Raw genomic sequence first — 13,668 nt, forward strand, 5'->3', positions numbered from 1 at the left:
CACACACACACACCTATACACACACACACACACACACACACACACACACACACACACACACACACTGAACATATTATACACTAATTCTCTTCTTTTTCTTCCTAATTCTATTGAGATATGTGTGTTTTAATGTGTTTTTTGATGTTCCTTCAATGAATGTTAATTCTGTGTTAGTATGTGTAGTTTGTGAGAGTCTCTCATTAATTACATTTTAATCTACAGACACAACCATCCCGAATAAATAAAGTCAAAATACAAAAACAAACAAACAAAAAAGTACAAACAGCAGTGCGAACATACTCTGGCCGTCACACACACATTGTTCTTGTTACACACATGTGGTTTCAGACACATTAAAGGCGTCGGGTGAAAACTCTCCAGTTCCCCCAATTGTTGGTGATAGTGTTTCTTCAACGAACAGCAAAAAGAAAGCGCTGCTCTCTACTCAGCAACCTGTCTGCCTTTAGCTTGACTGAAATTTTCCACTCTGCGGTGCAGTGGAGTGAAGCTGTCCCACCAGTGTCACTGTGCTGTTGAGTCTTAAGAATCAAAAGCTTGGTAACATAATTTAATTGAGCAGAGGCCGAGTTGGATAAGTGTTTTATCAGTGTCTGGTGTCCTGTTTGGTTTTAATTTATTGGTTATTGGACCCAGGTTGAGCTTGTGGACTAGAACACAATAATCAGCTGAAGTGTTTGCGTCATGTTGCAGACTCTCGAAACACATGCAGGAGACAGACGCTTGGTTTTATTTCTTACCGTTTTGTATTGAAATTTGTTTGTTGTTCTTGCTCTCTGATATTCCCAAACACTGAAATATAGAAATGGACATTTTAGGAATTTAATAATTACAACAAAATGGCAGGTGCTCTCCATTGTGGACAGGGGCTTCTAAAATGTGTCCAGAGATGTTTGCTTTTAATGCATAATATAGACCGTACTGTATATGTTTGAACATGTGGTGCTCTTGTCTCACCAAGGTTTATTTGAGTATTTGTTCGCTCATCTCACAAATGTACTTTTAACTACCCTAACACAGTGTAACTGAATAAAGGTTATGATGTTAAAATTATAAGCTTCCACTTGTCTCTTTGGTTAAAAATGATTTATTTAAATAATTCAGCTCCAAAAATACATCATTTGCTGTGGTTACGATACTTGGAGTTTATTTGAGAAAATTCTAATGGGAAAAACATTTCCAAGTCAACCACAATGTCCTGTCCCTTCTGTAGCTGGAGGCGGAGGCGGTGTTTCGTGCCATCACCATCGTGAGACAAACCAACTGTCCTCTCTATGTGACCCGGGTCATGAGCAAGAGTGCTGCTGACATCATCTCACAGGCCCGGAAAAGAGGTAAAGAGCATTAAGACTTAAATGCACAATGTAGAATATTTTAAACTGTGTTTATGTCAAATGTTAGCTTCATTAAAAAACAATGTGATTGTCTGAAATGATTCTGCCAGCACACCTAAAGACAGGGTACCTACATGATGGTATGTTGTACACAGCATCAAAAATATCAGATTTTATTTTTCATCTCTGTCTATCGCCAACTTTTTTTTTGTGGAGATTGCAGTGTCTTAGTGCATTGTGTATTCGAGTAGAACAGTGGTAAAGTAAAGGCTATCTTTGCATCATCTACAAATAGTCTTCAAAACTGCTCACTAAAATAAGACAAAACATAATGTTGAGTCCATCTTGTGATCTTATTTACAACATTTAGCTTGATTTTTGTAAATTCCTGGTACTCAAATCAGTAAAAACAAGCAATAAACTACTACTTTAGTATAGACCTGAATTTTAGAAATTTTGCAGACCATGTTTTCACCCTGAATATAATATACTTCTGCTCATTGGTTGGCATCTTTCTGTCTGAATGCACATACCAGTATAACTGCACCTATGCCCTTATAAGATGATTTTACTGTCCTTGCTGATGTTGCTGCTGCCACAGACTTTGGCTCTGCTTGACACAAGGAAAAATATGCTATTCTCAGAGGAATTTTCAGCTTTGTCATTCAGGTCTTTTCTGCAGTTTAGCTGTCATACAGACCATTCCTCACAGTCACAGGGAAGAGCAGGGGTGAAAAGGAGAATGTGTGTTTGTTAGTCTTTAGTGACTTCAAGAGGACTTCTTCTTGCAGTCATGTACACCTTTTAGGGGCTTTTAATGGCCTTGACACCTTTGTTTGGATGTGTACCAGGAAGGACATCAAACAGTGAACAAAGGACCATGAAGTAACTCAAGAGCAGACAGTGTTAGTGACATGAATCAAACCCTGGCTCATCATTCACGGATGAAAAAGCTCAACTACGAGCTCAGCCACGGCAGCATGATGGCTCAGTGGTTAGCAATGTAGCCTCATAGCAAGAAGATCTTGGGTTGGATTTTCTGTTTGCGTGTTCTCCTTGTGTCTGCCTGTGTTTTCTCTGGGTGCTCCAGTTTTTCCCCACCATCAAAACATGTATGTTAGGTTCTAGTCAGTTCCCTTGACCAAGGCACTGGCTTAGAGTGGAGTGGAGTTCCAGGCTCTGTGCAGTGGCTGCCAGCTGCTCCTAGTAGTTAGGATGGGTTAAATACAGAGGACAAATTTCACTATGCGTTGTGCTGTGTATGATTGTATATGTGATAGTAAAGTTGATTCTCTTCTTTTCTACAACTGAGCCAAAGTGAAATTTGTACTTTGCCAAGGGTGATGGCTTTTCCGAGATTAGGCGTGGTTCCTCTCCTGCAAACACTCAGATGAATTACCAAAGCTTTTAGTGAGATTAAACAGCTGACAAATGAATCAGCCTTGATTCATGAAACTCTTGTTTTTGAAAATGCCAAGAAACACTAAATGAATCAGTTTGATACAATCTTTGAAGGATTTTTTTTACCGTTATTTCTTTCCCAGGAAATGTTGTGTTTGGAGAGCCTATCACGGCCAGCCTGGGGACTGATGGGACACATTACTGGAGCAAGAATTGGGCCAAAGCGGCTTCTTTTGTAACATCACCTCCTCTCAGCCCTGATCCCACTACTCCAGACTATCTGAACACACTGCTGTCCAGGTGTGTATCATAGCATATCCCTTTGGTTAGATTGTTGACCTGTCTATCATTTTGTGCTTGGTACAGTTATATATCATTTTCATCATCTGATATAATTGTAGTGTGCATAGATAACACAACACAAAAGCAAAGCAGGATACAGTAAATTTAAATGTTATAGTTGCTTGTTTCATACTTCAATTCCTATTCAATTCACACATTGCTTGTTGGTGAGATTCATTTAAATTCAATTGGCATGAGCACTAATTTAATTTTTTTTTAATTTAATTTAATTTTTAATTTTAAAGTTCTATAGACACAGATGAATAACACAAATGACACAAATTAGCTCCATGGCTACCATACAGGCTGGTATAGCAACAAATAAAGCATGGCTGATTTAATTTAAGTGCTTTGCTGAATCCTTTACTGTCTTTACCCTGTTGTCATCAGAAGGCAGTTGCCCTTGAACCAGGCCATTATTGTAAGTTAGGAATCTAAAAGAAGGAGAATATTGTCAAAAATATGTTTATGTGTCCTTCTGTGCACCTGCTGCCTGTATATAGGTGTACAAACATTAAACTGCATTCAGTTAAATATATGCAGGAAACTGGAGTTGTTTTAAAATTGCTTATGATAAATTTTTGTTGACTTTGTCTGGTAAGTGAGTTAGAGCGTCATATGAAAACAGGAAACATTAGTAACGGTTTGTACTGGAAAAACAAACCCTGGCACCCGGCATATTCAAATTACTCACAGTCCTTGTTCTGATTTGTTGCGCCTCTCCTGCAAAAATAAATAAACACCTTTCCTTGTCCTTGTGCAGAACTTTACTTGCATACACAGATTGTGCTGTGCTGGCATACTTATGTGTTAACTTTTCATGTTTCTTTGTCCCCCAGTGGAGACCTGAGTGTGACTGGCAGTGCCCACTGTACCTTCAGTGTGTCCCAGAAGGCCATTGGCAAGGATGATTTCACTCAGATCCCAGAAGGTGTCAATGGAGTGGAGGAGAGGATGACCCTCATCTGGGATAAAGCTGTGGTGAGAACTGAGGTTTTTTATAAATAATGGGGGATATTTAGTCTTGATTCACTTGGTCTCTTTTTAAACCAGTTGTCTCCATTCTCCATTCTGTGATGCTCAGTTTGAGCTGTTTGCTCTTTGCTCCACATTTTTCACATCTTTGTGGTTTCTATTTTTGTTTCGTATTTTCATAAGGACGCTTATTTTTGTAACTGTCTCTGCCTTTATTCTCTCCTTTTCTATCTCCACATCTGTCCTTTCCTTCACCCTTGGATACAGCACACTGCCCTCATTTGTCCCCCTTCCTTCTCTCTCGTTATCACTGCATCAGTGTACCGCTGACAGACACAGAGCATGGAGGTTTATACAGCTTTGGAGTGCTATGCTGTCTCTAAAATGTAGATAAGCTTTTTAAGTTTTAAACTGAATCTATTTTCTTTAAGACAATTCCTTAAAATTTGGACTGAATGCAACCTTGTGAGGTGCTGGTAGGTGTATTTTATAGCTAATCCGTCTGTATCACATATATGCATTTCCATATGAGGTAAAGGGCTATTATTGTATCGAGTAACCAGTCACCATTTGTTTGAAAAATGCTTACTATTCCCTGTTTTTGCTTGTTTCGCTGCTAGACTACGGGTAAGATGGATGAAAACATGTTTGTGGCAGTCACCAGCACCAATGCAGCTAAGATCCTGAACCTGTACCCTCGTAAGGGTCGGATTGCTGTGGGCTCTGATGCCGACCTGGTCATCTGGGACACAGACTCCCTCCGCACCATCACTGCCAAGACACACAACTCGGTACGTACTGTGTGCACTGATCAAAGTTCGTACTTGTATTTGTTTCAAGTTCACCAACACTGAGAGGACTTTTTTTTGACTAATGTCAATGCAGTTATTCTTACGGTAATTCCTGATGGCCTCCATTGTCCATTATGTTCTATGCAGATATGTGATTAGCTAAACATAAGAGCCTTGGGTGAAAAGGGGAGAGAGAGATTAAAAAATGCTGTTAAAAAGGTTCTCTTTTAGGGAAAGAGTAAAGCAGAATATGAGATAAGTGCCTAAATCTCTGTGTGTATGTATGCAAGAGACAGTCAGATAAAGAGAGAGAGAGAGAGAGAGAGAGTAAAAAAGGGTGAGGGAGAGAGCACATTTTTGAACAGCTTCCAGTGAGCTCTCAGTTCCTCTGAACGGAAATGAAGTCTCAGTGGATGTTCGCTACTAATACGACTCACACTGCACTCGCCACATGACCGGCTCTCAATGTAAAGTTGAGCCTCACTAAATCCAAAAACCCTCAGCAATGACTTATGTAATGATTTGTGCTGTATAATCAAGAGGTATTTCCTGCCACTATATCACATTCACTTGAACAGATCATCCAAAATATTTTCATGATTGGACAACCATAGTGGGTTTAAAGAATGTCATTCATTGCACAGGATTATGTAACAGTAAATACTAATATTTCAAATACTTCCACAAACTTAAGAGCTTCTCAAACAGCTTTTCAGATCAGAGATTGGATTTCATGGCAAACGTCTCACTCAACATGCAGTCTGAATGAGAGCCAGTAGTATAACCTGGGCACCATTTACTCTATCCGCCTACTTTGCAATCCAATTTGGGGTGCCCTGTTGGCCTAGGTTCTGACCATTAATCACAGCTGGAAGACAATCCAATCTTCATATATTAATATTCGGAAAAATCTATTGACTTGACTGCAAGTTAACAACATGAGTAACATATAAGCTATTGCCTGTTAGTGCTGCTTCCTTGTTATCCTCGTGTAATTGGGTCTGTCTAGCTCTGTCACTTACATTCTTTATTGAATGTCTGGTCCAGTAGTCTGGACATCACCGTGAATCAAAAACTTTCCTAAATTACACTTAATGACATTCTGAAATTGAGGATTTTTGTCAATTGTCATGTGTTCGGAGTTAAATGTTGAAATGAAACTACATTAGAAACATGTGAAACTGTATTATCCCATTGCAGATGTTTTTTGTCCTTCCTCAGAGGGTTCAAGACAAGGGGTTCACAAAGAACACACTCACACACATTATGTCTTACTCACACACACATTTTACATAAACTGTGTGCACAGTCCACCTGGCACATGTGAGTAATGAGAGTTTTTTTACCATTACACAGACATTGGAGGATCCCAAACAGGCCACTCGGCAGCAGAGGAAGTGTCCGCAGAGGAAATTAAGGCTTTACTAGACTAGCACAAATCATGCTTATACAGAAATAAATGAGTGAGGGGAGAATGCATTTACTAACAATGTATGTAGGTTGATCATAGGAATGATGAGGTGACGTTTGTAAGTTCTAATTTGCCTTGCTTTAAGGTGTAATGGCAGTTGTTTAGTAGCAGAGAAAGAGCACTTCTGTGTCTCCAAATGGAGGAATGGAAAGAGAAAGAGAGAACTGGACTAATAATATGCTTTCTCCAAATGTGGAGTACATCCACTGAGGATCCGTGGGTTCTTACATAATGATGTCACCCTTTCATTTCCTGCTGGTCGTCCTCCCAGATAAAATAAAACAGAAGAGAGCAGAAGACCAGAGCATGACAGCTCCCAGTTCCAATAAATCCACCTTAATGGATAGTCTGACGACAGGCCAAACAGGAGCGGTGCTGTTTACCAGGACACTTTGTTGGGGAATGCCTGCCCTGTAGAGTGCATATGACTCTTAGACTATGCTGTATCTTAGTTTGTTATCAGTAAACCCACATCTAGTCTGGACTGCTTGTTGTTGTCAACATAAAAATACATAGATCAGGCAGAACAGGCAGCAACACACACACTTTGAAACCCACTCAGCTTAAGTCATGACATCATGTTTGGCATGCAGCAAGTCTTAGTTATGTCCTGTTCTGGCCTGAATTTGGACGGCAGTAGAAAACAGGGCCGTGTGCAGAGGAAGTAAGCAACAATGGAATGAGGGGAGGGGACCATCGCAGATCACAAACATGTAGAGAAAAGAAAGTTGGCACAAGGGAAATTAAAAGAGAATGAATAATGCACAGTGCTGAAAAATGCAAGGGATTACATAAATCAAGCAAAAATGGGTGAGGGAGAGAAAAACAGAGGATGAAAAACAGACATAGAAAGAGGGATAAATTGAGAGAATGAGGTAGACAATGAGAGGAAGGGAAAGAGAGAGTGAGTAGTAATATGGAGGCATTCAACGCCAGCTGGATGATGGCAGCTGTTTGTACATGCCAAACAGACAAGTGTAAGAAACAAGGTGATGAATGATAAAGAGTGGGAGAAAAGGAGTGTGGTATTAAGAAAGAGTTGAAGAGAAAGAGAATTAATCCTCCACTTCTTGTCTCTTCATTCATCCATCCCACAGCTCCCCCTGTTGATTTATCCCTCATCCCTTCCTTATACCTTTAAGGGAAGAGGTTCAAGAGGTTTCACTGTTGCTTTTCTTAGAGCTCCGTAACTGCTCTTGGAATCTTCTCCTTTTGTTCCTCATCCTGTTAATTTTAGACAGTATGTACATGTAAAAAACTTCAATATGATTTGTGAGATGGATTTAAAAAGTCAGGCTTCTTTGACTGGATGCTCTATTAATGGCATAACATAATAAAATGTGTTTCTCTCTTAATATAAATATGGTGTACATTTACACATGTATGTTACTGTAAATGTATTACTTCACATGTATATGATCATTTTATACTTGTGCTTTAGGTGGCTGAGTACAATGTCTTTGAGGGCATGGAGCTGCGTGGAGCCCCACTAGTGGTGATTTGCCAGGGAAAGATTGTTCTGGAAGATGGGAACATGCATGTCACCTCCGGTGTGGGTCGCTTCATTCCCTGCGCTCCCTTCCCTGACTTTGCCTACAAGCGTGTTAAAGCCAGGAAGCAGGTAAATACAGGTTTTTACCTCTCTCCAATCCACTATTTACATGTACACTACACAGCAATCATTTTATTGAGGCAGTTGTCATATCCTTAAACAGTATGCAACAGTATGTCTTTTTTGAAAGGTAAACGCTTACCGTTTTTAATAATACAAAATTAAGTGCTGGACAAATAAATACAAAAAGAATTCTTACAGAAAGAAAAGTTTGACTCAAAAAGCTATCTTAGTACTCATAATGCTGTTGGACTGTGAGTGATCTCTGGTAGATGCAGTGCCAAAAACACCACAACTATGCCCACTTAGCACCATGGATGACCAAACACGATGGGAGTGGACTGTAAGCGAGGAAGTATGGACTGATATAGAAGTTGCCATGGTGGAGAGAAAACAGGGTGGAAGCAGTGAAGTGGGATGTGGGGGAGATACAGTCTGACATCAGCCTCTAAGGTTCAGCCACAGGGCGCTCGCTGCGCTTTTACACTGTAGTGCAAAAAGTCTGTGCAGTGAGGGTGGTCGGGGATTTGTCATCATGGTTTTAAAAAAGATGCAGTGAGTTTGGATTTTAATAAATTTCCACAGAGACCTACCACACACAGTAAAAGGGTTACCAAAGAGTCCCAGATTTACCATTTACCCTAGTTTTAACAAGACTCCTCTGATTTAAAAGTTATTTAAGAACATTGTTTCTATAACAAGAAAGGCCACAAGGTAGCCAAAGTGTTTGGAAATACTTTCATGTGACAGCCAATGTGTCGACACGTTGGCAAAATAAATATTTAGACCATAAATGTAGCATGAAATCTACAGCGACACATTATAGAGCTACATCAGTTACAAATAAAGAGATGTCTTGTGTCACACATTCATCAAAAGTGATATATTAAATGTAAAATAAAAGTAATGAAGAAATAACGTTATTAAGTGTGAAGTGCACTGCTACATTAATTGAAAACAAGCATCAAACTTTAATATAAAATATATTACACTTTAATATGAGTGCACAGATTAGTTGCAGTCATATTCCTGTATACCACAAATGCCTGTTTAAAACACTGGGTGCCACCACAGTACATACTGGTGGCGCCCACCAACACAGAGTGCTAGGTGCTGTCCAATAGCTGGACCTCATCAGAAATAAAAGGGGAAAAGTTCATTCCTATCGCCTCCAAAGTATTAAGAGTTCGCCCCATTTAACCATTTGATTTAAGAGTTTAAACTCAAAGCAGACCCTGCTCTCTGCTCTCTTGCCATCTTACTTAAGGGCCAGAAATCTCATTGTTCAACCATTTCCTAATTTGCAGCTGGCTGGTGATGAGAAAATGTAGCTGTAGTAACAGTGTGCTGTTTATCTTGGTAGCAGTCACTGTTATGCTTTCTTCATTCACAGATGTCTCTTTTTAACTCTTGACAGGGCTTCCAAAATTCCACTGAGTCACGCCACAGACAGGCAGACAGACAGACAGTGGCTCGTTCACTACAAGCATAAAGTTTCAACTTGATTTGATATTGCATACAAATACTGTATGTTTTTCTGCTTCAGTCTGTTAAAGGGATCGCTTACTTGTGTTTGTATGTCTATGTTTGTGTATGTGTGTGTGTAAATCTGGAACTAGTTGTCTGCAGGAAAAAGGCTCCCTCAAAAATGCATATACAATTCAGACACTAACAGTTGCACAACAAAAACTATATAATGGTAAACAGAAGTGGATTCGGTTATAACAGACCTTTTATGATATCAAACACCATCATTTCTCTGTATGTTTTTACCCATCCTTTCTTTATTTCTCTTTCCATCTCCTCTATCTTTGCTCTTGTTGTTTGTCATGTAGCTGGCGGTCCTGAGGGCAGTACCCAGGGGAATGTACGACGGCCCCGTGTCTGAATTCTCCATGTCCCGTGGTGGTACCCCTTCTGCCTCTGCGAGAACCTCTCCCACCAAGCAGCCCGTCAGAAACCTGCACCAGTCTGGATTTAGTCTAGCAGGTAACCCTGCACTATGCGGTGAGCCCAGCTTTTTAATACAACCCCCACCCTTCTATCACCCAGTCCTTCCTTTCATCTGTTTTCGGTCTGTATTGATTTATTCTGTATGAGACATCAAAGGATCATGCATGTTCATTAGGCGAGCTCCCATCACGCCCCCCTTTTAACTCAACGCAGCTACTATTTCATGGCGTGAAGGACAACAGTCATGTGGTTTTTAGCTTGTTGTCACTTTATGAATGATGCATTCACAGTCCATGGCGAGAAGCATCAAGCATGTAGAGTAATCTAATAATCTCTCATTATCCTGTTTCATACGTAATGATGTGCACAGTATGGCATGCATTTGCCTGCAGTATATCATGTGTCCTTGTAAAAGGGTTTATCTCTGTTTATATGATGATTTGTCTGTTTATGCATGTCATTAAGTTGGCTGCCTTAGCTCTTTTGAGTTTTAATGAGGCACACTGCAGACGGAATTCAGTTAAGTGTATGTACACAATCAGTTAAAGTTGGCTGGTTTTCTGTTTTCCTTTAGTGTGGTTTGACATAAGGCCAACATTGCCCATAAACCATACAAACTGTACTTTTGACCCAAACTCATGATGGGAACTATATATATATATATTTTTTTTTAAATAGAAGATAGCAGCAGAGTCTTCTGTGTAATGCACATTGTACTAAGCTAATTATGGTTTATAGTATCCTGCATACCAGCATGTATTTTATAGTGCTTGTATTCAGAGTTCAGAGCTTAAATCCCGCTGAATCCCTCTCTTACAGTATCTCACACCTCTCAAATAAAATACTTTTATTGCTCTTTAGGTCCCTGTGACCTCTTAAGTGCAGTCTCTTTGTAATGTCAAGCTAAAATCGGAAATTACATTTTTTCCACAGTTGCACTTGTAAGTCACGCTGGATATGAATTTTGGCTCAAGGCCTAAAATGTATACCATACAAGATTTCAGTCCAGGCATCTGGACATGGTCTATTAAGAAAGCCTATCTAATGTGAGAGTTCACAACACCATGTATTCACATTCAACATCTGTTCCATTATTCAGAGCTGCTGAGTGACAGTCTGATTGTGCCCATATGTAAGGTCAACAATGGATTAGCTTAGATTTAAAAAACCAATGTGATAAATTGTTTTTGTCAGGCGACCAAACAGTGAAACTCTGTACACATGGTAAAATAATGAAGCAGATAGTCAGTGTTTCCGCTGTTTTGTAATCAAACAGAGCAACCATAGCTGTTACTGTAGTCATTCTGTCCCCCCTGACAGACTAAATGTGTCCATGTGTGACCTTGAAGGCAAAATTAGTAGGATTTTCCTAAAATACAATGTATGGACTCAAACAAAGATAATCCCTGTCAATCATCACTTCTGACCCACTAAAAGTGTTTGGTGGTGTCTGTATGTGTAGAGACCCTGCCTTTTGCCTGTATTGTTCTTATTTTGTTGTGTTCGGGATGTTTGTGGTTGTCAGCCTTGTTGAAATGGGTGTGTAGCCCCCAGCCCATAACTGCACACAAGGTGTGAGGGCAGGACTCCATAAAATCATAGCAACCAGGTGCCGGATCTTAAGCACGCATCTGAGACGTGCCGTTGGGAGAGGAGGGGCGAACTGACAAAGCCTACTCATTCTGCCTTTAAATCAGTGGTAGCTACAACCTTTTAACTTGGACAGAACACAGCTGTACTCACCATGGTACCAGCTGTCTTTTTGAATGCATGTACTATTTTTAATGTTGGATAACTCATTTTGAAAGAGAAGTTCGCAGAGTGGTGTTTAGCCTTTGGCTGTCTTTACAAGCGTAACTGATGTGCGATACCTCATCGATGAAAAAAGGAGGTGACCTTCGCTGGAAAGTATTTCCACATATGAGTACATGAATTTCGAGGGGAGTGAGACTGCTCCTGGTTTCCCAGGCTTTGTAATGGCTATGTGTGTTTAATAGTGTGAGTATTGTGTGTAATTTGTAATGTGTACATATGTGCGTACTGTCAGAATGAGTCAGTCCTCCATCTATTTTAGTTTTTTCCAGGGACACCACCTGCAGGGTTATTTTACTTGTCTGGAAGGAGATGGGCAAGATTGTTTGCTTAGATGCAGTGTATCATAGTCTGACATCATTCTACTTTCCATTTATATACTTGCTGATAAATTGTTGCAGCAAGACACCCTGGCTCATCCTTTGGAAACACCATGTGTTATGTCAAACTGTAGCTTTTTTTGTTAATGTTTCAGCAGCACTCATACTGCACTCCCCTGTCATCTCAGTGACACATACTGTATGTCATAGGCAATAATGATGTGTCTTGAAAAACCTCTAGTGCCTGGAAAATAATAATGTGTGTGCATGACAACAATTATGTGTGTGCTATGACGGCATAAAAGCTATTCTGAGAAGAGTAAGTTGAAATGATTGACAAATGATGATACCAGTAGTTTCCAGAGGAGGGCAAAAGGACTAAATCATGTCATCAGCATTTGTATAGTCTAACAGGTCTGTGTTATTGGATCCTCTGCAAAGACAAGAAATATATGGAAATAATATAATGTATGGAAATCTGATTTGTAGCATTTATTTTAAGCAGCTTTTCTTTGTGTTAATATCTTCTCAGAGCAACACAAGTACAAACGACTATCTTCTAAACATCTTAAATTCTCTCTTTGCCCTGGCCTTTTTTGTTTTCACACCTTCTTCTTTCTCCCTATGTGCTCCTTTTCCATGCAATTCGCTTCATCTTTATCTCCTTCTCTCTCTCTCTCCAGGTCCCCCGACCCCAGATGACATCCCCATCAGGCCTGCTGGTCGCCGTATTGTAGTGCCCCCTGGTGGTCGTTCCAACATCACATCCCTCAGTTAAATGGCAGGAGGACGAGGGGGCGCATCCAGAAAAGGACAGCAGCCAGAGTGCAGGATTGAGGGTGGGAGGGAAGGGAAAAGGGAAGGAAGGAAGGAAGGGAGTGACGAGTGCGTGGAGGGAGGAGGAGATGCATAGGACCATGATTAGTTAAAAGTTAAAAGAGCAAAACACTGAATCCTCATGCCTTACCTGTCACAATGCTACCTTGCTCAGATGAGAACAGTATCCCTTTTCCTGGGGAATTGAAGTGGTTTGGAGTTGTTACTAAATATTAAAATCACCACCAAAGCACAATACACATGAGCAGTCTTAGCCTCACTTCTTCTCAGTATAGAATACACTATAAATACAGTAAAACCATGTTCACTTGGTGCTTTGGTAATGAGAAAATACACCAGTAAAATGCCACATCCCCACATTCAACCAAGTAAGAAAACCAGCTATGCTTTTAAAGGAAAATGGATACTGCCTTTCTCAGAATGATGCTATGGTTCTTTCATCCTGTTTGGCTTTCAATGTCACCCCCTTTTCAGTAGCCTGCTTTCTCCATAGTCAGCAAAACATAACACTAGATCCCACTTTAGCCATGTATTATCATGCAGTTCCATTGATTAGCTCTAGGTGGCATTGTATGTACGGTAAATGTAATGTAGCTTTGTGAATGATGTTGTTGCAGCAGCCTGTTTTGGGTTTACTGGACCAAGTAAAAGGCATTTATCAAATCTTAGAGCAGGAGTGCTTTTGGACATGGAGCTGCATGGGCCACATTAACACAGGTGACGTGATCCATGATCCTTTTTTGCCCCCCTCCTCTGAGGTGCTTGATAAATTCCATCCTCATGATGTATTGATTGCATAATT

The 13,668-nt window shown here is 40.1% G+C and overlaps 1 protein-coding gene across 3 annotated transcripts in view; it reads left to right on the forward strand.

Moving 5' to 3' along the window:
- dpysl3 (dihydropyrimidinase like 3) overlaps positions 1-12,870 on the forward strand; it is a 38,812-nt gene extending 25,942 nt beyond the window's left edge. For 2 of the 3 annotated variants that reach the window (XM_035666179.1, XM_035666181.1), the window contains exons 8-14: positions 1,232-1,352; positions 2,897-3,053; positions 3,935-4,076; positions 4,691-4,861; positions 7,774-7,953; positions 9,780-9,951; positions 12,713-12,870. In XM_035666179.1, the coding sequence (XP_035522072.1) occupies positions 1,232-1,352; positions 2,897-3,053; positions 3,935-4,076; positions 4,691-4,861; positions 7,774-7,953; positions 9,780-9,951; positions 12,713-12,807 (1,038 nt within the window). In that variant the 3' untranslated portion in view covers positions 12,808-12,870. The remainder of the gene's footprint in view (positions 1-1,231; positions 1,353-2,896; positions 3,054-3,934; positions 4,077-4,690; positions 4,862-7,773; positions 7,954-9,779; positions 9,952-12,712) is intronic. The other variant, XM_035666180.1, reaches the window with a different exon arrangement.
- Positions 12,871-13,668: the final 798 nt, after the last annotated feature.

The sequence above is a fragment of the Morone saxatilis genome, unplaced genomic scaffold (assembly GCF_004916995.1).
Source record: "Morone saxatilis isolate NCDOM2014 unplaced genomic scaffold, NCSU_SB_2.0 Contig20, whole genome shotgun sequence".
Classification (NCBI taxonomy): domain Eukaryota; kingdom Metazoa; phylum Chordata; class Actinopteri; family Moronidae; genus Morone; species Morone saxatilis.